This window comes from Leuciscus leuciscus (assembly GCF_965113295.1).
Source record: "Leuciscus leuciscus genome assembly, chromosome: 24".
NCBI classification, from domain to species: Eukaryota; Metazoa; Chordata; class Actinopteri; order Cypriniformes; family Leuciscidae; genus Leuciscus; species Leuciscus leuciscus.
This window is the reverse complement of record NC_138723.1, coordinates 10251548-10278532: the sequence shown is the minus strand read 5'-3', so window position 1 is coordinate 10278532 and position 26985 is coordinate 10251548. Positions and strand designations below refer to the sequence as shown.

The 26985-nt window shown below is 38.8% G+C and overlaps 1 protein-coding gene across 4 annotated transcripts; it reads left to right on the top strand.

Moving 5' to 3' along the window:
• Window positions 1-269: 269 nt before the first annotated feature.
• LOC309489157 (C-type lectin domain family 10 member A-like) lies at window positions 270-26467 on the top strand. Of its 4 annotated transcripts, none has more exons than XR_014202353.1 (6): window positions 270-2647; window positions 10921-11195; window positions 11708-11982; window positions 12138-12283; window positions 12435-12535; window positions 26119-26182. XR_014202353.1 is itself a non-coding variant. In XM_082157732.1 (5 exons), the coding sequence occupies exons 1-5, from the start codon at window positions 24426-24428 to the stop codon at window positions 26252-26254; spliced, it is 777 nt and encodes a 258-aa protein (XP_082013858.1). In that variant the 5' UTR covers window positions 23808-24425; the 3' UTR covers window positions 26255-26467. The 4 variants fall into 4 exon arrangements, 1 of the variants encoding a protein (XP_082013858.1); XR_014202354.1 differs by lacking the exon at window positions 26119-26182 and adding an exon at window positions 12650-13491; XR_014202355.1 differs by lacking the exons at window positions 270-2647; window positions 26119-26182 and adding an exon at window positions 9925-10877 and having other exon boundaries at window positions 11021-11195; window positions 12435-13491.
• Window positions 26468-26985: the final 518 nt, after the last annotated feature.

Genomic DNA, 26985 nt, shown 5'->3' with positions numbered 1-26985 from the left:
CAGGGAACGAGGGTTACATCAGTAACCGAGACGTTCACCAGTTCTTTTACGTCATCACGTAATGACGTCAATTCTATCATCCCGGCGGATAAATATACATTCAAATAAAGGCATTTGTAATCATAACTTCAGTTAAATAATAGTGCTCATCGTCATAATCATCTTGGATAGGTTTCTTACATTTACGTTTTGAAAATTAACCCTGTGGTAGGCCTAAGGCGATGCGCAAACGCGGATGTTTTACATGTCTTAAAGTGAATCATTTTTATTTTATTTGTAATTAAATAAACTTACATTTCGCCGAATTCGGCCCCTCATTCAAGTCCTTGGTTCACCCGTGCTCATGTATCAGCACAGCGCATAGACAGTAACACAGCATCAGTTGGCCAAAAGAAAGTTCGGTTCAGAGACGGTGTTGTTATCACGCATGCGCAGTGTCTCCAGCTCGTCGGTTCTCCGTATCGAATGTGTCCGAAAGAAACAGTTCTCGGTTCTGTACTGGTGATGCGAGAACTGCTGCAACAACCAGTTCTTGACTCGAGAACCGCCTGTGTGTGAGCTGAGAACTACTGAAACCTTACTAGGCTATATAGCCTTATTCAGTCGACAAAACAAAAAACTTGATGCATATCTATGTTTAATACGTTATGTTTTGATTAACACATTATAAACATTTACTTTGCACCCTTTAAAACCTTGGCAAGAGTTTACGTCAAAAATGTATATCAACTTACTTAGAAATTAAATGATCTGTTCCAGAAAATAATGTTTTAGTATAATAATAAATGTTTAGTTTTACAATCCATTCATTGTGTTTCCAATCTTTAAAATAATACAGTGAAAAGGCAGTAGCCTATGTGATAAAAATGTTTCTAACATGTTTTATTTTGTTAGACTTATTGATGTTCAGTAAAATACTTCAGATTTGCATGCATTTCGTCCCTCTGAAAAAATTGCACGCATGCTCAGCTCATCAGCTCATCGGTTCTCCGTATCGAACGTGTCCGAAAGAAACAGTTCTCGGTTCTGTACTGGTGGTCCGAGAACCGCTGTACCTGTACGTTCGGTAGTGCGCGCATGCTCAGTATCAACTGCTCGTGCTCATCACTTCTCTCAGCACGTCTCAGTTCAGTGAACTGTTGGATTTACTGGAGTAACATATATGCCTACTCCGGGATATTGGTTTATTTTGAGTAGAGGTGACTGTCAGGACTCAGGCATGTCCGAAAGTGAGTAACTTTACTAACTTGTTGTGGATCAGTGCTGACGCAAGACGCGAACTGTTTCGAACGATTCAGTCCGATTTAGTGTACTGGTTCGACCAGTTCACTAAAAAGAACCGGTTCAAAAGAACGATTCGTTCACGAACCGGACATCACTAGTGCTTTCACACTTACCTCATTTAGTTCGGTTGATTCGCACTAGAGTTCGTTTTCCTGAGTCACGGTGAATGCGGCAATCACACTCGGGTGCGCACCAAAAGCGGACCAAACAAGTGTTCGAGGAGGTCTCAGTACGCTTTCAAACGAACTCTGGAGCGGTTTGTTTGTGGTAAGAACGTGATCTGACCTCGAACAAAACCAACTGCCAAAGAACTGCGCATTTTTGGACTAAACCAGTTGCCGTAGTCAGCTGCGCTGTGCATTATGGGATGAGGAGAAATGTTTGTTGACGGATTGCACTTTAAGCATGGCAGCTCGCGGACAAACTTGGAGTTGTGAGGAGGTGCGGAGCCTGATAGAAATTATTAACATTATTTTCAAGCCGCATCCTCGCTTCATTCTCAAATATTGTTGTTTGTCTAAAGTGGTGTAGACAAACTATATAATAAAATATGACCAGGGATACATTCAGCCCACGCAGTCGTCTCTCCATAGTAAACAGCGGCGTGTTGTCTGCTGGATTTTCCACCTCTTTGTTTACTTCCATGAGTTCTGTTGGAATTTTCCCGCACGTTAATTCTGACCAATCGAAGTGCAGTTATAGAAATGCATTCAAGACACATCTGGCCAACGAGTGATGTGGATGTTGTCACGTGACTGCATTTTGGTTCGTTTTATCAACTCATAAACTGATTCGGACCAGAGCGATCAGTGTGGTGTGAAAAGGAACCAAAACGCCTGAAAATGCTACAAAGCATCATTTTTTGCCCTTGGTCCGGACCAAATGAACCGAACTACAGATGTGAAAGCACCCTGAATCACGTGTTGTGCTGCAGAAATAGTGTGAGCAACACTATCAACTGATCTCTTGAGTAAACTAATGTTTCATTAACACAGCAAAGCACTGAGCTAACGGCCTCTTGAAAAGCAAAACAACAGACTAAAGGAGATGAGCCATTTATTTCACAATAGATTCTCTGATAATAAACATCATAATATCACATTCACCGATGGGCAGGTCCTGCGTCAGAAGCAAAAGCCAACAGAACACATTTGATGCAACAATTAATCTGTGAATAATGTGGGACACCTGAGGTCTAGTGTTTGTAGGTCCCCCATAAATACATGAATGACAGTGAAACTATGGGTTAGACAAAGCTGTGGTGTCATGTGATCAAAATCACATGACCTATCAAATGTCCAACCATATTTGAGGGTGGAGCAATCATCAAACAGGAGGCACCTTGTGTGAAGACCATCCGAAGGTTAGTGACATAGAGTTTTAACAAATTTGATATTAAGGAGTTAAATACATTTTAAACAAAGCAATCCTGCTACTTTTTAGCCTAATATGCTTATGAAATGTTTGTCCATCAAAAAAAAGTGTAACTTTGTGTGTATAAACTATATATTTTATATTTTTATCAAATTTCCTAGTGTCCCGGATTAGAAAATGTGGTTTCCAAATCCGGGACAGCATGATCAGCCTAATGTGGGACAGTACTTCAATGAGTCAAAAATGTGTGGTGGGGCATGGTTTGTGGGACAACCATGTTTATTTACATGGTTTTAGTCTTGTAATGCAATATTAGAATACTGTTAATGCAGATTTTTACAGTCATGTTAATTTTTTATTCTTGGATGGCGGTTTGAAGGCTCTTTTTTTGTGTGTACGTGCGCATGCATACGTACGTCTCTCTCTCTCTCTCTCTCTCTGTCTCTCTCTCTCTCTCTCTCTTTGTGTGTGTGTAAAAGGTAGGTAGTTGACTTAAAATGAAAAATAGCTCTGAATTTAAAAACGCAGTAGAAAACCAATAAAGCCATTCCACTTTATTTTATGCATCTGATTAATTCAATGAAATGTATTCAGATCACAATGGCAAAGGTGAGAAAGACAGGGACAGATTGTCAGACTCAGAAAGAGAGGCAGAAACAGGGAAAGGATAAGAGAAAGAAACTTAATCAGTGGAGGCAGGACAGGATGAGAGGAGCCATAGAGGAATATAGGCAGATTGTTGAGGATGGTGGGGTCCCTCAGCCGAGACTGTTGGCCAGGGCATGGAATGTCCCTAAATCTACTCTCCAGCACAGGATAAAAGGCAATGGCCACTTTCACCATACAATAGGAAGAAAACCACTGATTAACAAGGAGGATGAAGCTGAACTGGGGCAAGTTATATGCACATTAGGAAAACGCGGATTCCCCCTAAGAATGCCGGACATACAGAAACTGGCCTACCAGTTTGCAGAGAAGAAAGGAATTAGGGGATTCAGCAAAGAAAAAGGCTGGCTACAAATAGTTTCAGGGTTTTTTTTTAAACAAAACAAGAACCTGAGCATCAGAAAACCAGAGACACTCTCAGCCTCAAGAGCTGCAGGGTTCAACCCCACTGTGGTGAAAGGTTGGTTTGAAAAATATAAAAATACGATTGAGAGTCTGGGGTTGGAGAATGCTCCTGATCATATATGGAACTGTGACGAAACAGGGCTCCAGGACCACTTCCTGTCAACTAGGGTGGTTGCTGAGGTTGGGTCGCCTTGTTTTGAGGTTACCAGTGATGAGAAGGGCGAGACTACAACCTGTCTTGCCAGTATCAATGCTGCTGGTGGGTATGGACCAACACTCATCATATTCAAAGGCAAGAGGCTAAGGGCAGACTGGCTTTTTGGGTCCCCAAACAACACGCACCTAAGGATGTCTGATAATGGGTGGATAAATGCGGAGTTATTCTGAGAATGGGGGAAGTGGTTTTTAAAAAGCCTTCCACTAAATGATCCACGGCCGCACCTGCTCTTTGTTGATGGTCATGCCTCTCATGTCTACAACATCGACTTTTTAAATATTAACCCCACCACCTCTGGCAGATGGAAGTGGTGACACAGCCAGATGTCTCCTTTAAGTCACTGATCACCATTCCTGTCAGAGAACGCCCAACTACCAGCCGCCAGAGGGCAAAGCCTCCTTCCTATGATTTGACTAGCGATGCCCATTTTTTTTTCATCAAAGAGAGAGGGGTTAAGAACAAAGAGAACAAGGGGAAAAAGCAAAATACTACAAAGAACACCAGACAGGTGAACCAGGATGCTTGTGCTATCTGCCAGCATTCGTACGGTAACATAAAGGACCCCAAGGTCACAGAGGACTGGCTTTCTTGTCCAGTCTGTTCACAATGGTTCCCCGAAAGCTGTGCAGAGAACAATGGGGTTATAGATGATAAAGGTGTCTTGACATGCAAGGATTGCTTGTTTACAGAATTGTAGGAGTCCAAAGTTAACCTCTGCAGTTTGTTTTTATTAAGGCAGTTCAGGTTGGAGAAAAAGACTGTTACGATTAAACGTTTTCAACTGGAGTTAACAGCACATTTATGAATTAAAGTTTGTTCAAGCTGTGTTTGTTGTTAAGTAAACTGTATTATCGGTCTGATGATGTTTCATCCATCCATAACCAAGAGAATTACTAACTAAGATTTAAGAGAGAATCTAAAATATATTAAGATTTTACTATTCTACATGTATCAATGTTATTTTTTGGTCTTTTATAATTGATTTTTCAGTGTCCCACATTGGGGACACAACTGTCCCACATTAGGAAGCTGCAGATTGTCTCAGACGACTTGCAAAAAGAGCACTAATATGTCTATAATTTCTCTTATGAATGGGTTATCTGAATTTTCTCTTTTGATTGGATTAGGACACATCTTGGGGTTTTTAAAATGGTATTGGGTGTGGATTTAATGTTTTGGTTACACATTGCAAGTGCAAAAAAATTTCCCACATTATGACAATTGACCCTATATATGCATGTGCCGTCTGTCCACATTTAACACCATAGTTGAAATACGGGGACTACTGGTATGGTCTTGGTCTCGTCTCAGTCTCAACACACTCTGTTGAGGGTATATAAAATATTATAGAATAAAATACATGTCAGGAGTGAATCTTAAGAATAGGTTACACAGAACCGCGTGCAGGAACGAAACCAAATCATGGTATCACACCAGGAGCCTTTCGACTTCTCAGATTCAGCGGATCATCCAAGATGGATCAGATGGTTTGAGAGCTTTCATCTAGCATCAGGATTGAGTGAAAAACCTGAGGAATACCAAATCAACTCCTTCACTGTAAAAAAAAATTACATCCCCAAGTCAAAAATGTCAAGTGACCGATAACATCTACATTTTTCAATTAGCCTGACGTATTCTCATTGAGCCAATGTTAACCGACTATTGCAACAAGAATTTTACTTGTAATTTTTGATTTGGGAGGGTTATACATTTTTTACAGTGTTGTTCTATGCCATAGGAGACGGTGCAGACAATATTTTGGCCATATTACCGCTAAGTGAGTCAGAGAGAAAGAATTATGAATGTGTGGTGGAAGTATTTAGACAACAACTGTGTCGGCAAATAAAATGATGGTGAAAATGCAGAGACTTTTATAACAGCAGTCCACAAGCTGACAGAACACTGCAACTTCAGGGCATTTAAAGAGGAATTAATCCGAGACCGGAGAGTTGGGTGAATCAGAGACAGGGGACTGTCAGAACGTTTACAACTGGATCCAGAGCTAACATTAGCTAAAGCTATCCAAAAAGTAAGGCAAAATGAAACAGCAAGCAGTGTTACATGGATCTGACTAAACGTCCACTCACAGCCCCTGGAAGCAAGATTATCAAGACATAATATGCTAGTCAATGACTAGAAGCACATAAGCTACATCAATTCATCAACTAACCATTCAGAAACATCCTGTTGCATTCTACATGTTGTCACTTCTTCTTGAGTCTCTCCATCATTGTCTGACTCCGGTTTGAACATTAAAGGCTAAAAGTTTTTGAAATGTTCAGTGCATGTCTGTGTGAGGTAAAAGGACACGAGCTCTTGAAGCTCCGCCCTCTGTGCCGGGAGCAGCAAATCATTTGCATTTAAAGGGACAGACACAAAAACGGTGCGTTTTTGCTCAAAAAGTGACAATTTTAACATGCTATATAAAAATATCTGTGGGGTATTTTGAGCTAAAACTTCACATACACACTCTGGGGACATCAAAGACTTATTCTACATCTTGTGAAAAGGGCATTATACTACCCCTTTAAGAGACAAAACAAGCCAGAAAGACATAATGATGGCACAAAATCAGCACAACATGACTGTGGTAGATGCGGAATGGGACAGACTTGTAAGGATTGTCCTGCGAAAGTTGCAGAGTCTCGAAAATGTAAGAAAAAAGCCCATTTCGCAGCTGTATGTTGTACGTACAAACTGGACTATGTTTCACAACAGGACTCGTTGAGGCATCGACAGGGACCGTTAACGGAGTGGACAGAGACTGTCACTGTAAATTGAACTCCTATCAAATCTAAACTTGACACAGGAGCTGTGACTGCCGTTCCAGAGTACATTTTCAAAGCAAACAAGTTTGGTGAGTTAAAAACACCCCCAAAAGTACTGTACGGCCCAGGGCATTACATTCTGGATGTAAAAGGATGCTTTCAGTGTGTACTGAGTGCAAATTCAGGAGATACTTTTTCAATAGACCTTCATTTGGAATTGGTGAATGTCTCAACTACTGGAGGATTTGAGTGGTGTTAAACATCATGCAGATGCCATTCTTGTCTTTGGCCGAAACAAACTTGAACACGACCAGCATCTGAAAAATGTCTTGAAGAAACTCACACATATTCACCTGAAAGACAGACAGAAGTTGCTGCAGAAGCGTCATCCTACGGCATAGGCACCGTAGCAGTCTAAAGGATACTGAGAAGCGCTATGTGCAGATTGAAAAAGAAGCACTAGCAGTGATGTGGACGTGTGAGAGACTGGTGTCATATCTACAAGGTCTGCATTTTACGATTCTCCCTGACCATAAACGTTTCAAACCACTACTGGGAAGCAGAGGACTGGACGAACTCCCACCCAGGATTCTCAGATTTCGCCTTCGTTTGTTTTAATTTAGTTTTGACATCCAACATGTTCCAGGAAAAAAATTCATCACAGCAGACACACTTTCACGCGCACCTCTGGACGTGGGTCCAAGCAGAGGATGTAACCTGCAAAAAGGTAAAAGAACACGGTCTTGCCGGATGGCCAGAAAAACACACAGTGAGCAAAAAGCTGATGCCATATGTGAGAGCAGAACTGACTGTACCTGATGACATCCTGTTGAAAGGTGACCGACTTATCATTTCAGTGACATTGCAGAAAGAGATTCTGACAAAAATACAAGACGGGCACCAGGGGATGACAAAGTGCCATGCCAGAGCACAACACTCAGTCTGGTGGCCGGGTATTTCATCACATATTCGTCAGATGGTTGAACATTGTCACACATGCAATCACCACAAAATAGTTCACTGTGAACCACTCTTACCTACTTCTCTTCCGGCACGTCCTTGGCAAAGAGTCGGGATGGATCTTTTTGAAGGGGAAAGAAAACGTACCTGCTCATTGTAGACTATTTTTCCAGAGGTTGCACACAAGTGTGCAATTTCAGCGTTTTTTAGTTTAAGGGCAAAACAGGTTTAACTGGCTGGAGGCGCTGTCAGTTGAACCTGGTCATAAGAAAACCGCTGTTAATGTGGTCACACTATGTGTTTAAGCATTGAATAAAAAAGTGTTTTGAAAACATTTGTAATGCATAAGATGTGTTTTCAAAGTTTAATCATATGAACCTACAGAAGTAGGTCTTTAGCCTATACTGTTCCTAGACTTGTGTTTCTTTTAATGCAAATTTATTTTCAATTACGCAACATGTTATCTCTTTAATAATCATCAATTGTCCAATCTTCAGCCTTCAATATATTTAATCTATTGTATTCCATTTGACCTCGTTTTCTTCATAATAACAGGCTATTCAACTTGCAAACACTCAATATGACTCAAGGAAGAAATATAAGAAACTTTATTGTAAACGGATTTGTCTGTCTTCGTCACCTAATAGCCTATTAGAAAGATTACGCAAAATGCGCATAGGCTTATCGCCTATTGTTAAACTGTTATGTTTCATCTGTCCCACCCCTGTGTTTCAATCGCCCCACTCAGGCGGGACAATTGAAACAAAGCACAACTACCGTTCAAAGTACATTTTTACTTAAATCATTCTATATTTGTACCGAATAACACATGAAAAGCAAAAAAACTATCTGTAACCTTATCTTAGAAAACGACGTTTATCTGAAAAGTGTTTCAACTGTCCCACCTCTCCCCTACTCACTTTCGTTGTCTAAAGACGGAAACAGTCTGAATACCAACCAATGGAAGACAGGGGGGGTCGTTTGAGGAAAAAAGAATTTTTGCAAATCCATCTGGTGATGCTTTAATGGAGCCCAAAATCACAAAATTCAGCTTTAGAGAAAAGATTATGAGTGTCATGATTCCTGTCTTGTGTTCCCCTTGTCTTTTGTATTGGACTTTTATGTTATTTCCTGTTTTGTGCCAAGTTTTGTAGTCCTTTGTAGTTTTTCTCATAGACATAATAAATACATAGACGCCCTATTGGCCGCTGGATCGTACGTCAATGGCGCCGCCATACTGCGGAGGGCAACTTTCCCATACCTCTCATAACAAGAATTGAGAAAAATGCCTATTTCGTGTGCTGCTTGGGGCTTTACAAATCGCCACACAATTGAAAACAGGTCTCAGGGAATTATCTTTCACAAGCAAAACTGAAAATTTGTTTCTGGTTGTATTTCATTTACTATTTTTATTTTCAGAGGAGAAAGGCCGCGAAATTTTAAAATACTACTGTTATTGTGTCACGAAATGTAGTTTTAAGAGTTTTTCAGTCGACAATGTAGTTGTTTAAAGCTCAAATCTGTGGTTTATTTATAAAGATAGCGCCTATTTAAAAATGTTATCTGACGGTTTCGGAGTTGTGAGATCCAGCGATCACCGGGCGCTCATGTACCCCGCCGAGAACAGCCTTACCTCGGCTGGTCCTTCTGACGTTCGCCGCTGGATCTGATGTGTTTAGTCTAGTGGTTAAACATGGGAATAATTCGTCTTGTGTATATCTAATGGGCGATCTTTGGTCTCATTAATCTATAATTTGTTCCTTGGCAAATCGTTTTGGCTGAGGGCAAAGTGAAGTTTCATAACTTTATTTAGGCTATTTAACGTTGTAGCCTGCTGTATGTTTGACTGAATCGTTTACTTTATTTCTTCACTTGTATAGCTTCTTATACCTTTTAAAAACTGAAATTTAACAAAAAGAGACAGGGTTGCGTCATTTTATTTTATATAGCCTATGTAATCATATTTTAAAATATATAAATTTACATTATTTATTATTGTTATTATAATAATATACCACTTGCGATTATCAATCTATTACAGTTATGCTGTTAAATTATTGTACTATTCATAGTAACTATTTAACTTATTTTTTATTGTCTATATTCTGTAATTGATATTTCATATTCTATTGCTATTATTATAGTATTATACATAAACTATGCTATTATCAATATATTATTATTATAATAATATTATAGTACTTATGATATTATATAATTATACTTTTCATTACTATTTTATTTGCTGTATACTGTTTGTTTATTTATTTGACTAAACTATTTACTATTAGCCTTTACTTCTCACTTTATCTTATATTTACTATTTGCATTGCACTGTAGTTGTACCATATCATTTGTAGCCCATTAAAGGATCCATCAGTTATCTTTGTTATTGCTAAAATCGGGTCAATGACAGAATATGCTTTTTCCACAATAAGAAAACTTTATTTAATTTAATGTGAAAATTAAATTATATGTCAGTATGGGGGTGTTTACAATTATTATCCAAGAATAAAAAGCCAAATACATGACAAGCCTGAGCTTTGGCCATTCCTTATTAAAAAAATATTTTATAAGTCTAACTATAGAGATTTTAAATAACTAGAGATGGAACCTTTTTGTACACCAAATACAAACCACTGAAATCGGTTGATAAATGTAAAACAAATTGGTTTTTATCCAGAAAAACCACAGCTCACCTGTTTACTTGCATTTGATTACAGCGCAGTCTTGCCCTCCGCAAAATGGCGGACGTGTTGACGTATCGCAGCAACGTTCCAAAGCGGCCAATAGGGCGTCTATGTATTTATTATGTCTATGGTTTTTCTTATTGATTAGTTCCTGATTGTTCCCAGGTGTGTCTTGTTTGCCAATCTCCCCTTGAGTGTATTAATGACCAAGTGTTTCTCATGTTCTTTGTCTGGTGTTGTCCTTTGTTGGATGTATGTTTGGTGATGCTCATTCTGTTATCGGGTCCCTGGTTTTGTTTATTTTGTTTATTTTGTTTATTTTGTTAAACTATTTCTGCATTTGGATCCAACTCCTCTTTTGTTTTTTGAGTTCATCCAGCGTTACAATGAGATGATTGCCTGACCTCTTATAATCATAAATGTTCTGTTTATAGACTCTCGGTGTGAATGGGCACATCTCAATCCTTCCTGTCTTGGCAACTTGAATGTCACGTGATTCACACCAGTTTGATCGTGAGTTTCTTTCTGACTTATTTATTTCCTTCTTTTTTTTTAGACAGGATGATGAAATGCAAAGCATTGTAGCCTAAACAATCTGAAGCTAGAACAACTGCAGCATTAACCATTAACACAGTGTTATAATGAATGACATTAAGAGATCAGAGAAAACTGAAGTTATATATGAAGATGTGACATTGATGACTGAGTCTGTGGAAATGGACAGAGGAGAAAGAGTGGAGATGATGGTGGATATCTATGAAAGCGCAGATACTGAGAGACATTATGATCTGTGGACAAACACAGAAAGACATCAGCCACTTCAACACACTGGTAATGTAATTCATCTGATACATATTATAACAGAGAGACAGAAGTATTGTAGTATCTCTTGTGTTTTTCTCAGTTGCTTTGGTTTATTTTGGTCTTAACATTCTCTAAACTCAATTGTCACAACTGTTTTATGGGACATCATGTCTGCAAAATGTAGTTACTCACCCAAAACATTTCATTATTTTTTTTCATCAAGTGAGAAGTGAAACATGCCATGTCGTAAATATTTTTAGAAATGACACGTATGTCTGACAGATTTTGATAACTGAATGGCTCACACAATGAAAGACTGTTTAGATGCGTTGAATATATGACAGTTTTACAGAGAATCAACTCGTCAGTTTTGATCAGCAGGCCATGTGTATTAAGATATTATGTATGTAGTACTTACTCTTTTGCACTAAAACACTTGTGCAAAACACGTGCAATTTGCTTAAATAAAAAAGTTAAAATTTGGTTGAACAAAAAACAAGAAGTGTGACGACTAATTTAATCTTGTCGGTCGTCTTCAGGAAGTGTCTCGGTGAAGAACAGAAAGCACAGAGCAGTTGAAGTGTGTTTGTGTCTGCTGTGTGTTCTTCTGCTGACTGCTGTAATGATGCTCTGTGTGTATTTTTCACCACCGAGAGAAACCAGTTACGATCCCACAGCAATAATCTGACTGAGGAAAGAGAGCAGATACTTACCAAATATGAGCAGATACTGAACCACAGTAATAATCTGACTGAGGAAAGAGAGCAGATAAAAAACAAGAATGATGAACTCCAACGTGTCCTTTATGAACAAGGTAATTTTGTGTTTTCCTCGTTAAATCATTAAAAAATTAACTTTTTTTCTACCCTTCCACGTCAATAAAAATAAGCACTGACTTTTCATTAAATAAATTTCATCATGGACAAAGCTAAACTGTGTAAACTAATATCTAAACTGGTGTATTAATAGATCTGCGTGCTGACAACTTCAAATGGATTTACTACAACTTCAGTTTTTATTATATTTCATCTGAGTATAAGAAATGGAGTGACAGCAGACGAGACTGTCAGCAGAGAGGAGCAGATCTAGTGATCATAAACAGCAAAGAGGAACAAGTGAGTGAGAAAGAAAACGATTTTGTGTTTGTTTGTGCACATTGACACATGGCTTGGTCTGTTTTAACTAATGAGAGAAAGGTGTATTGCTGTTATTGTAATTATTACTACATAATATATTATACAATATATTACTGTTCTATCATAACAGGAGTTTTTGCAGAAGGTTGCAGGTAATGATCAGTTCTGGATTGGTCTGAGTAAAACAGAGAGAGTGTGGAAATGGATCGATGGCACCACAATAACAAAAGGGTGAGAGATCACTGAATTTAACTGATCATTAGCCAGAATTTCTCTACTGTGAGTCTGTTATCATACTCATAACTGACTCTACTGGAAATCAAACAGTCTTCATTGTTGTTTCAGGTATTGGAGATATCAGAATCAGTCTTTAAATATTGATTATTGTGCTGTAATGACTTCATCGGGTTGGGAAGATAAGTCATGTTATAATTCAATAAAATGGATCTGCAAGAGAACAATTTTAAAACCACTCATTAGATAAAATATATAAGAACACAGAGAAATAAACCCATCGTGTTTTTGGAAACCAGTGGTTCTGCTTTGTAATTCTAATTATATCATTGAACAGTACAAGTTATTTTGAAATGAAATATCTTTATGTGATTCATCAGCTTTTTAAATATGCAGCTTAATTGGAAATCCGAGTGCTATGTTATATAACTAAATCATAATAAAGATGAAGATAAATGGATCCAGTCATTAAAGTCTGTGGATATTGCTCATGAGAAAGGGTCAGTGGTCTGGTGTCCCGTCCAGAAGAGGGTCTTCAGCAGTTTTTCCTCCCTGTTGGTGATATCAAGAGCAATCAAAGCCAGCAGACAAACTGATGGACCCTCGTTCTCCTCTGTGACTCTAGTGATGGATGGATCTCCACGGATGTGTATTTAACTTTCCTCATCAAAGCCTCAGACTCTTTACCACTGAAACTCAATTACAGAAGCTTTCATCTACTTCCTTTTCCACAAACAGTGAAATCAACGATATCATGTAGCCCAAAACTTACTTGATGCAGAGGGATGCATAATGTGACAAACTTAGTAAATAAAATAAAGCTAACAATATATAAAACTAGATCTAATGTGTTGTTGTTCATCTATTAGATTTCATGTATGTTTAAAGCAGATGCTACAGTTCAGCTAAAATTATGCATCTAGTGGATCAGCACAATAAAATATTTTACTGTCCTGTAATTGTATCTGTGTGAATCACGTGTTGTGCTGCAGAAATACTGTAAGCAACACTATCAACTGATCTCTTGAGTTTCATTAACACAAAGCACTGAGCTAACGGCCTCTTGAAAAGCAAAACAACAGACTAAAGGAGATGAGCCATTTATTTCACAATAGATTCTCTGACAGATAAACATCATAATATCACATTCACTGATGGGCAGGTCCTGTGTCAGAAGCAAAAGCCAACAGAACACATTTGATGCAACACAATTAATCTGTAAATAACACTATATATGCATGTGCCGTCTGTCCACATAGTTGAAATACATCTTTTGAATTCAGTCCTTGCCAGTGTTGTATTTGAGACCGGTCTAAAGTTCTTGGTCTTCTCCCGGTCTCGACAGCATTTGTACTCGGTCGTGTCTCGGTCTCAGACTAATGCTGCGTTCCAGTCCACTTTTAGACACGCACTTGCGAACTTCCCTAAACACTTCCCCTCGGGGGAATCCCCGCCGCCATTTTGAAGTGCGTTCCACTTCGTGAAGTGGACGAGGGAAGTTTAGATGGACAGACCCTCGTTCCCTCGATTTTGACCGAGGGAGCAAGTCTACTTCATATGTACACTTCAGGCACCTATATGTCCCACAATGCAGTGCGATTGTGATATATTAATTCAATTTTTTTTATTGAAAACAACCCAAACACCATATATACATTTGGATGCTGCATTAAACAAATTCTTAAAGGGAAAACAAATGTAAATAATAAATCAACTACATAGCTGATTCCAAGTGATCAAGGGCTTAGGACGTTCCAATTCAGCCCATTGCAGTTTCCGCCAGTAGTGGGCACTCGCAATGACGTACATCCGAGTGAACGAGACGGAGGGAAGTTAGCAAGTGAAGGGCATGACAATTTTGGACTGGAACGCAGCCCATGAGGACTCAGGATTTTATCTCAAGACCAGTAAAGGCCAGGATATCACTAATTGCTGGTGTATTTATGTGTTAACATCATGAATGTAATTTTATGTAAAACTTACTGCTTAAAATGCAATCAATAACTTATTTCCAATGTGATTATCTTTTGTTACTGTGGTGTCGGGTTCAAAATCAATGCAGGATTGTCTAAAAAAAAAAAAGCCAAAAATTAATACAAACACCCTCAAAATTCAAAGATCGCAAAAAAAGAGTATTTGTATGAGATTTTTACATTACAACATATAATAAAGCAACATCACAAGAGCAAAATAGCTATTTTTACAAATATGAGCACAATTGCACATGTGATATCCCCACATGTGAGACCCAGAATTTTTATTTAATTTGAATTTAGTTTTTTTTTCCCATGTCATCACATTGTTTAGAGCATAAGAAACAAATGGTTAAAAAAAAAAAAAAAAAAAAAAAAAAAAAAACATTTTTGAAAAATGACATTTTATTCATATGTTATGCTATGTCCTCTGTAGTGGACACCAGGACTCAGTTGTTTAAAATTTTAAATGACATGAAATTATAAGTATAGGCAAAAACAATGGGATTTTTTTTTTTTCAATCACCAATAAATATTGGGGTTTCAGGATTTATTTGAACTAAAATTTGTATAAAGATGATTCTCAACTATGTTATGAAAGATATAACGGAATGAATTGATGCACCATTTTACTTTATGTAATATGTGGGTAAAATGGCCATAAATTATTTTTCCCCATTTAAAGCTGCCGTCGGCAAGTCTGGCAGATTGGGTCGATTAGCCAAAATTTTGAATGTTTACAACTCTCATGCCCCTCCCCACTACCAGCGAGCACCCTCCCATCGAGGTCGTGCTCGTCAGTGCGTCACTGTGCGTGTGTACCTGATTTTCTGTGAACGCGTCTGTCTCTTCAGCATCTATCAACACCATGGACTCAGAGGTAGGCAGCCCTGGCTAATCTATCCATAGATAGCAATAACCGAGGAATTGGAAGCTTGTTAGTAGATTTTCTCTCCGCCATCACGCTTCATGCAATCTCCAGGCGAACTTCAGGCGTGGCGTGTGCATGTGATATTAACGTGCGCGAGTGAGAGGGGATCTGTGGCGTGTGCACGACCTGTGATTGACAGTCAGATCTCACACCCCCCTGCGCTGATTGGACCTGATGAAGCGGGAGCGCTGGATTTTTGCAAAACAAATAACACGCTCCAGGTGGAGTTAGAAGCTCGGGTTTTTTTCTAAAACCACCTTATTTATGTTGTTCTGTCGGATTATAGTGTCGATTACTCTGAATATGATCAAAAAATTTTTGCCGACGGCAGCTTTAATGCAATGTATCTATACACTGTATCTAACGTGCACATTAATGTGTTCTTGGAACAACATTTAATAAAAAAAGAAGTGTAATAATTGGAGTAATAATTAGCAACATTTTAATAATAATATCTAATATTTCATAGGAATATTGATGTACAACTTATTTCCATATTCACTTGTTGTGTCTCCTAAAATGCCTGATAAAGACGATTTAAGTCCTGATGTCCTCTAAAGTGGACACGTATGAAATCAAGGCCCTGTTCTGTAACAGAAAGTCATTTTTTGATCTGAAACCCCATAACATTTTCCTGAGATGTTGGTTTATGAAATACAATTTGAAAAGTAGTCCGATTTAAATTATAATTACAATATATTATCATATTTCTCTAAGAGTGCTACATTTGATCACTAAATTAATGTCAGACATTTTTAAAGACCGAGCATAAGTTGTTTTCATGGTGAAACCTCCAAACATTTGGTATCTCTCTTAGAAGTCCTGAATGTGCTCTTTACAGGACACACAGGTTGTGACGTGACATGTGTGGTGTCAGAGAAATTCACTCAAATATAATGTCCACTACAGTGGACAAAAGTCTATTCCTGGTTCCCAGGAGGATATTGATATTATAGAAAAACATTCAATAAACAAGAATAAGAATAATGAGTGACTTGAATTTTAGACAATTTTAGACAAGTATTTGCTATTTCGGCAACTCATTAAGTGTTTTGATGTCAGTTTCACATTTAAAAGTAAACCTATCATTTTATTTTCCATCATATTTCTATATTCAAAATGTTCATTTAAAGAAAACAATCTCAACAATATTTACACGGGTGTAATTGTACCAATTCAGATGCAACTCAAAGATGAATATTATTGTTAGTGATTTGATTGGTAACAGCTCGTGTCTTATTATTCTAATTTATTGATTAAATATAAGATATTTCTCAGACAGTAGATACTTTTGAGGATAGGGTTAGGGTTAACCAATCCAAAACATGGTATCACATGGATGCAGTCAGAAGTAAAGCCTCAAACAGTAAAACAGTCCAATTTAAAGGGGTGGTGGATTATGTCTTCTCTTTTTTAACTTTAGTTAGTGTGTAATGTTGCTGTTTGAGCATAAACAACATCTGCAAAATTACAACGCTCAAAGTTCAAAGCAAAGGAAGAAATTGCTTTAAGACTACAACACAAGGCTGGTTGGGACTACACGACATTCCTCCCTGGTTAATGACATCACAACCCTAAAATTTACATAAACCCCGCCCCCGGGAAAGCATTTATAGATTATCAGGAATCTATATTAGAATATGCTAATCAATGACTAGAAGATAACTACACATAAGCTACATAAATTCATCAACTAACCATTCAGAAATGTCCTGTTGCATTCTACATGTTGTCACTTCTTCTTGAGTCTCTCCATCATTGTCTGACTCCGGTTTGAACATTAAAGGCTAAAAGTTTTTGAAATGTTCAGTGCATGTCTGTGTGAGGTAAAAGGACAGGGCTGCGTTTCCCGATAACATTGTCTCTTAGCGTGCTACGAAGACTCTTAAGGTGTAACTTAACTAAAGGTATACCATTTCTAGGCGTGTTCCCCGAACCATACCTTAGGAAGTTGCTTAAGATATAACCTTCTCACGTTCGACGTTACCCGGTGCTGTCCGTGGCGATGCTGCTGAATTGGTTGATATCGATGGCTCGAGAATCAATTATTCTCTCGTGCAGGGGCTGCTTCACTGCATTATGTGAGAAAGCGGTGTTCTTTATAAAAGAAATTCAGAAATAGTTGAAATTGCATTTATTAGGACTCATGGGATATTATAAAAAATAATCCAAACTATAATAGCCTATAATAGCCTAGCCTACATATTTTTAAATTGTATCATATATTGCTGCCATAATAACCATTTCAAATTTTGACGTGCTTTCTTCTCTTTCACATTTTTGTTCGCTGAGGTGGAGCTGCGATGAAATATTGTTCTTGTAAATACTTTCACATTTCAGTAATAAAAGTGTACATCTTACGTACGGTGCTCGGCAGTGATCAAAAAGGATTTAAACAGTGGATTTTGAATCTCTTCTTGTAAACTCAGAGATGTGGATTCAGACGGCAATTAAATCACCACGACCTGTTTGTCAAAAAACAGTAAGTACTAATTTGGCCAGGGATTTTTATGCGGTTTGGGTGAGAATAAACACTCATATTATGGATTCGGACGGCACTAAAATCACTGGCTTACCCCTGTAAATGTTTAAAATACCGTACAAGCCCATGAGAAACAATATTAGCGTCCGAATAGGACTTAACTGACAGTAGCCTATGCTTTCACTGGCCTTTAAAAGCGCTCTTTAATTAAATGAATAATATAATATATATAATAATATACTGTAATTAAAAATCTAACAACAATTTTATTCTTTGCATGAAAACACTTGAATTAGCCTAATTCAACACTGTCTGGGTGTATTAAAACTTCAGAATTATATATAGACCTGCAACAGTGATAAGGTAAAGCTAAGAGTGGTCCAGACCAACCTTCTGAACGTATGACTTACAGAACATTAACGGAGTGGACAGAGACTGTCACTGTAAATTGAACTCCTATCAAATCTAAACTTGACACAGGAGCTGTGACTGCCGTTCCAGAGAACATTTTCAAAGCAAACAAGTTTGGTGAATTAAAAACACCCCCAAAAGTACTGCACGACCCAGGGCATTACATTCTGGATGTAAAAGGATGTGTTCAGAGTGTACTGAGTGCAAAAGGACACAGCAGCATTCAAGATGTGTATGTTGTAAACAAACTCACAAAATCTCTTCTGGGTCTTTCCTGCTATAGAGGCCCTGAATCTCATTCATCAAACTGATACAGTCACACAACATGACATCAACTACATTGCAGAGTTTCAATCAGTGTTCAGTGGTAATTGCTGAACAGAATTGTTGAAGACTCAACTCAAGTGACACTGTATAGAATTTGTATATGTGTGGACTTGCTAAACCTAAACAAATGGGTCAAGAGAGAGAACCACATTCTTCCGGCTGTCGATCAATCTTTAGCCATGCTGTCAGACGCCACAATCTTCACAAAACCTGATCAGGCTTTTGGCAGATTCCCCTGACCCAAGAGTCGAGACTCACCACATTCATTAATCCATCAATAGACTTTCATTTGGAATTGGAATTCGTTTCATTTGGAATTGGAATTCGTTTCATTTGGAATTGGAATTCCTTTCATTTGGAATTGGAATTCCTTTCATTTGGAATTGGAATTCCTTTCATTTGGAATTGGAATTCCTTTCATTTGGAATTGGAATTCCTTTCATTTGGAATTGAAATCTCAACTACTGGAGGATTTCAGTGGTGTTAAACATCATGCAGATGCCATTCTTGTCTTTTGCCGAAACAAACTTGAGCACGACCAGCATCTGAAAAATGTCTTGAAGAAACTCACACTGAACGATAAATGTGAGTTTGCTAAGACTGAAATGCTTTTCGTCGGTCACAAGATCCCAGAAAGAGGCCTGGAGGCAGACCCAAGCAAGGTCAGGGCTATTCTACACATGCCAGAACCAAAGGCAGATGTAGGCAAAGTACTAGGAATGGGAAACTACCTCGCAAAATTTCTACCACAACTTGCTTCATTCATCACCCCACTGAAGGAACTGCTCAGACAAAGAAACGAAGAGGTGTGGGATGAGCCACAGAGACAAACTTTTCACAGACTGAAAGAGATATTGAGTTCACCAAGAGTGCTGGAAGCATATTCACCTGAAAGACAGACAGAAGTTGCTGCAGAAGCATCATCCTATGGCATAGGCGCCGTGTTGTCACAGAAACAAAAAGATGAAACATGAAAACCTGTGACATTAATATACAGCAGTCTAAAGGATACTGAGAAGCGCTATGTGCAGATTGAAAAAGAAGCACTAGCAGTGATGTGGACGTGTGAGAGACTGGTGTCATATCTACAAGGTCTGCATTGTACGATTCTCCCTTACCATAAACCTTTCAAACCACTGCTGGGAAGAAGAGGACTGGACGAACTCCCACCCAGGATTCTCAGATTTCGCCTTCACCTTCGCTTGTTTTGAGTAGTTTTGACATCCAACATGTTCCAGGAAAAAAATTAATCACAGCAGACACACTTTCACGCGCACCTCTGGATGTGGGTCCAAGCAGAGGATGTAACCTGCAAAAAGGTAAAAGAACACGGTCTTGCCGGATGGCCAGAAAAACACACAGTGAGCAAAGAGCTGATGCCATATGTCAGAATCAGAATCAGAATCAGAAAGAGCTTTATTGCCAAGTGTGCTTGCACCCACAAGGAATTTTTCTTGGTACTGAAGCTTCCAGTGCACATATACAAATACAAATACAACAAGAAACATAGTAATACAAATTCTAAGAATAAAATATATAAAAAAATAAAATAAAATAAAATAGTATAAAAAGTAAAAAAAAGGGGTCACAGTTGGGTTTAGTCTGAATAAACATTTACAGATTATGAACATATTTACAGTATTTTGAGAAGTATGAATAATATAAATATCACCTGAGTTAGAGAATATTACACTAGACAGTGGGAGTCTAGTGCATGTTACAGATTATGAACATATTTACAGTATTTTGAGTAGTATGAATAATATAAATATAAATATAAATATAAATATCACCTGAGTTAAGAGAATATTGCACTAGACAGTGGGAGTATTGCACTTGCAGGCATATGCCTTGGGGGGCATGTTAAGTGTTCAGAAGGGAAATGGCCTGTGGAAAGAAACTGTTCCTGTGCCTGGATGTTCTTGTGGCCAGTGATCTGTGTCGCCGTCCTGACGGTAACAGTTCAAACAGGGGGTGTCCAGGGTGAGTGGAGTCTGTGATGATTTTACCTGCTCTCTTCCTCACTCTGGAAGAGTACAGGTCCTGGAGGGTTGGCAGGGGGGCACCAATAATCCTCTCTGCTGTCCGGACTGTCCGTTGTAGTCTCCTGATGTCCGATTTGGTAGCTGAACCAAACCAGACAGTGATGGAAGTGCTTAAAACAGACTCAATGACGGCTGAGTAGAACTGGATCAGCAGCTCCTGTGGCAGATTGAACTTCTTCAGCTGGCGAAGGAAGTACAGTCTCTGCTGGGCCTTTTTCACAATGGAGTCAATGTGATTTGCCCACTTCAGGTCCTGAGAGATGGTAGAGCCCAGGAACCTGAATGACTCCACTGCTTCCACAGTGCTGTTCATGATGGTGAGAGGGGGGAGTGCTGGGGATTTTCTCCTGAAATCCACAATCATCTCCACTGTTTTGAGCGTGTTCAGCTCAAGGTTGTTATAGCTGCACCAGACAGCCAGCTGTTCAACCCCCAGTCTGTAAGCAGACTCGTCACCATTTTGGATGAGACCGATGACGGTGGTGTCGTCTGCAAATTTCAGGAGCTTGACAGAGGGGTCTTTAGAAGTGCAGTCATTAGTGTACAGGGAGAAGAGCAGTGGGGAGAGAACGCACCCTTGGGGGGCGCCAGTGCTGATGGTGAGGGTCCTGGATGTGAGCTTCCCCAGTCTCACTCGCTGCTGCCGGTCTGTCAGGAAGCTGGAGATCCACTGACAGATTGAGGATGGCATGGAGAGCTGAGTCAGTTTGGCTGTGAGAAGATCAGGGATGATGGTATTGAAGGCCGAACTGAAGTCCACAAATAAGATCCGTGCATAAGTCCCAGGTCTGTCAAGATGTTGCAGGATATAGTGCAGTCCCATGTTGACTGCATCATCCACAGACCTGTTTGCTCTGTAAGCAAACTGAAAGGGATCCAGAAGGGGTCCAGTGATGTCCTTCAGATAGGCCAACACCAGTCTTTCAAACGACTTCATGACCACAGACGTGAGAGCGACAGGTCTGTAGTCATTAAGTCCAGTGATTTTAGGTTTTTTGGGAACCGGAATGATAGTGGAGCGTTTGAAGCAGCAGGGAACTTCACACTGCTCCAATGATCTGTTGAAGATCTGCGTGAAGACTGGGGCCAGTTGGTCAGCGCAGGCTTTTAGACAAGCAGATGAGATGCCGTCTGGGCCTGAAGCTTTCCTAGTCTTCTGTTTTTTGAAGACTCGGCTCACGTCCTCCACACAGACCTTAAGCTCAGGTTGGATGGCAGAAGGGGGGAGGAGAGGGGTTGCAGGAGGTGATGGTGGATGTGTGAAGTGCACATCAGAGCGGGTGTGAGGTGTGAGTCTGGGCTTCTCAAACCTGCAATAGAATGCATTGAGAGTGTCAGCCAGTTGTTGATTCTCCACAGATCGGGGGGATGGTGATTTGTAGTTGGTGATGTTCCTCAGGCCTCTCCAGACTGATGCCGGGTCGTTGGCTGAAAACTGGTTTTTCAGCTTTTCAGAGTAGCTTCTTTTAGCAACTCTGATCTCCTTTGTCAGTCTGTTTCTGGCTTGGTGAGAGCAGAACTGACTGTACCTGATGACATCCTGTTGAAAGGTGACCGACTTATCATTTCAGTGACATTGCAGAAAGAGATTCTGACAAAAATACAAGACGGGCACCAGGGGATGACAAAGTGCCATGCCAGAGCACAACACTCAGTCTGGTGGCCGGGTATTTCATCACATATTCGCCAGATGGTTGAACGCTGTCACACATGCAATCACCACAAAATAGTTCACTGTGAACCACTCTTACCTACTTCTCTTCCGGCACGTCCTTGGCAAAGAGTCGGGATGGATCTTTTTGAAGGGCGAAAGAAAACGTACCTGCTCATTGTAGACTATTTTTCCAGAGGTTGCACATCTGAACGTCACATCTTCTGAGGTCACAGTCAGAGTAGGCAAAGATGTTTTTGCTCATCATGTCATTCTGGAGGAGGTCATTTCCCACAACGGGCCGCAGTTCATATCATGTAAATTCCAACAGTTTGCACATGAATGCAATCTCAAACACACTACGAGCAGCCCTCATTATCCCCAAGCAAACAGAAAAGGTAAGAGGCTGAAAGAGCTGTACGCACAATTAAAGGATTGTGGACTAAAGAAACAGACTCAAACAAAGCCTTGCTGACTTACAGAGCAACACCTTTGGAGCACAGGTTTTCCCTTCTCAACTGCTTATGGGCAGATGTATCCGGACCAATTTACCACTTTACTACCAAGAAACCTGGATCCTGAGTTGTCTCCCATTCAGGGGAAAAAATTAGGAAACAAGAAAACAATTAACTGCGATTAACTACAATTGTCATCATAAACCACATTCCTTACCTCCAATAAAGAGAGATCAAAAAGTGTGGATTACCACAGAGCAGATCTATGGATCTGTTCGCAGACCTGCTCAGACTCCAAGATCATATATTGTAGAGTCTGACAGAGGAGTGATGCGGAGAAACAGAAAGCGTCTTCAACCCACTGGAGGTGTTTCTAGCAGGCAGGGTTTACAACCCCCCCAGAAAGACTGAATTAATAGTCAAATTGAGTGTTGTGGACTAAACACAAGGGTAGAAGGTTAGAAAAAGAAAATGGAAATATTAATGTGGATTTAACATGTTGAATTGAGAAAGTGTTAAGGCTGAAATGTACTGAATGTGTTAAGAAAATGTTATGATGTATTGTTGAAAAAGAAAATGTGGTGATGGGTTGTAGAAGAAAGATGCATTGCTCAGCTAAAAGGTGGAGGTGTAATGAATGATAGAGACTTCCATGATGTACGAGAACACGGATAAATCACGTTGGGGAAATAAAGAAAAGACATTCCACATGTTGGATATTAGATCTGTGCAGCCCCGATTATTCAATCACTCTTAACACACCTCCCACCACAGGAAAATCTGATAAGACAATCTGTAGAACCATCAAGATAATCGGGACTTTACCTAGGATTGTCGGAAGGGGAGGATTGGGCCCAGAATCTGCCTGATTATCCTGTAGTGTGTGGGTTCTTTAAGTCACATCAGCTAACCGCTGGTGTACCTCAGTGCTCGTTGTTTGAGGAAACATGTTTGAAAACAATAATTTTTGCAAATCCATCCGGTGATGCTTTAATGGAGCCCAAAATCACAAAATTCAGCTTTAGAGAAAAGATTTTGAGTGTCATGAATCCTGTCTTGTGTTCCCCTTGTCAATTGTATTGGACTTTTATGTTATTTCCTGTTCTGTGCCAAGTTTTGTAGTCCTTTGTAGTTTTTCTTATTGATTAGTTCCTGAATGTTTCCAGGTGTGTCTTGTTTGCCAAACTCCCCTTGAGTGTATTTATATTGTTCTCATGTTCTTTGTCTGGTGTTGTCCTTAGTTGGATGTACAGTATGTTTGGTGATGCTCATTCAGTCATCTGGTGTTTATTTAGTTATTAAACTATTTCTGCATTTGGATCCAACTCTTTTGTTTTTTTTAGTTCACCCAGCGTTACAATGAGATCATTGCCTGACCTCTTATGATCATAAAGGTTCTGTTTTTAGACTTTTGGTGTGAATAGGCACATCTCAATCCTTCCTGTCTTGGCAACTTGAATATCACGTGATTCACACCAGTTTGATCATGAGTTTATTTCTGACTTATTTATTTCCGTTTATTTTCCGACAGGTTGATGAAATGCAAAGCATTGTAGCCTAAACAATCTGAAGCTAGAAAAACTGCAGCATTAACCATTAACACAGTGTTATAATGAATGACATTAAGAGATCAGAGATAACTGAAGATATATATGAAAATGTGACAATGATGACTGAGACTGTGGAAATGGACAGAGGAGAAAGAGTGGAGATGATGGTGGATGAAAGCGCAGATACTGAGAGACATTATGATCTGTGGACAAACACGGAGAGACATCAGCCACTTCAACACACTGGTAATGTAATTCATCTGATACATATTATAACAGAGAGACAGAAGTATTGTAGTATCTCTTGTGTTTTTCTCAGTTACTTTGGTTTATTTTGGTCTTAACATTCTCTAAACTCAATTGTCACAACTGTTTTATGGGACATCATGTCTGCAAAATGTAGTTACTCACCCAAAACATTTCATAATTTTTTTTGTCATCAAGTGAGATGCGAAACAAAATATTTTTAGAAATGACACGTATGTCTGACAGATTTTGATAACTGAATGGCTCACACAATGAAAGACTGTTTAGATGCGTTGAATAGTATGACAGTTTTACAGAGAATCAACTCGTCAGTTTTGATCAGCAGGCCATGTGGATTAAGATATTATGTATGTAGTACTTACTCTTTTGCACCAAAACACTTGTGCAAAACACGTGCAATTTGCTTAAATAAAAAAGTTCACATTTGGTGTGAACAAGAAATGAATTGTTCAGAGATCTGAACTTATTTGCGAGATCTCATTTGAGAATTGAGCCAAAGCGTTGATAAAAACTGTAAGAGTATAGTTCATAAGAATATAGTAGAAGTGTGACGACTAATTTAATCTTGTCTGTCGTCTTCAGGAAGTGTCTCGGTGAAGAACAGAAAGCACAGAGCAGTTGAAGTGTGTTTGTGTCTGCTGTGTGTTCTTCTGCTGACTGCTGTAATGATGCTCTGTGTGTATTTCACCACCGAGAGAAACCAGTTACGATCCCACATCAATAATCTGACTGAGGAAAGAGAGCAGATAAAAAACAAGAATGATGAACTCCAACGTGGCATATGCGAACAAGGTAATTTTGTGTTTTTCCTCATTAAATCATTAAAATTTATCTTTTTTTTCTATCATTCCACTCCAATAAAAATAAGCATTGACTTAAACATCAAGTGTCTGTTCATCAATTCGGCTTAAATACATTTCATCATGGACAAAGCTAAACTGTGTAAACTAATATCTAAACTGGTGTATTAATAGATCAGCGTGCTGACAACTTCAAATGGATTTACTGCAACTTCAGTTTTTATTATATTTCATCTGAGTATAAGAAATGGAGTGACAGCAGACGAGACTGTCAGCAGAGAGGAGCAGATCTAGTGATCATAAACAGCAAAGAGGAACAAGTGAGTGAGAAAGAAAACGATTTAGTGTTTGTTTGTGCACATTGACACATGGGTTGGTCTGTTTTAACTAGTGAGAGAATGGTGTATTACTGTTATTGTAATTATTACTACTACATATATATTATACAATATATTACTGTTCTTTCATAACAGGAGTTTTTGCAGAAGGTTGCAGGTAATGATCAGTTTTGGATTGGTCTGATTAAAACAGAGGGAGTGTGGAAATGGATTGAGAGCACCACAATAACAAAAGGGTGAGAGATCACTGAATTTAACTGATCATTAGCTGGAATTTCTCTACTGTGAGTCTGTTATCATACTCATAACTGACTCTACTGGAAATCAAACAGTCTTCTTTGTTGTTTCAGGTATTGGAGAAATCAGAAGCAGTATTTATATAGTGATTGTGCTCTAATGACTTCATCAGGTTGGGAAGATAAATCATGTTATCATTCAATAAAATGGATCTGCAAGAGAACCATTTTAAAACCACTCATTAGATAAAATATATAAGAACACACAGAGAAATAAACCCATCGTGTTTTTTGGAAACCAGTGGTTCTGCTTTGTAATTCTAATTATATCATTGAACAGTACAAGTTATTTTGAAATTAAATATCTTTACATGATTCATCAGCTTTTTAAATATGCAGCTTAATTGGAAATTTGAGTTCTATGTGATATATCTAAATTGTAATAAAGATGAAGATAAATGGATCCAGTCATTAAAGTCTGTGGATATTGCTCATGAGAAAGGGTCAGTGGTCTGGTGTCCCGTCCAGAAGAGGGTCTTCAGCAGTTTTTCCACGATATCATGTAGCCCAAAACTTACTTGATGCAGAGGGATGCATAATGTGACAAACTTAGTAAATAAATAAAGCTACAATATATAAAACTAGATCTAATGTGTTGTTGTTTGTCTATTAGATTTCATGTATGTCTAAAGCAGATGCTACAGTTCAGCTAAAATTATGCATCTAGTGGATCAGCACAATAAAATACAGATTTTATGTAAAGCTCTGTATGTCCTGTTATTTTATCTGTGTGAATCACATGTTGTGGTGCCAAAATAGTGTGAGCAACACTATCAACTGATCTCTTGAGTAAACTAATGTGTCATTAACACAGGAAAGCACTGAGCTAACGGCCTCTTGAAAAGCAACAGACTAAAGGAGATGAGCCATTTATTTCACAATAGATTCTCTGACAGATAAACATTATAATATCACATTCAC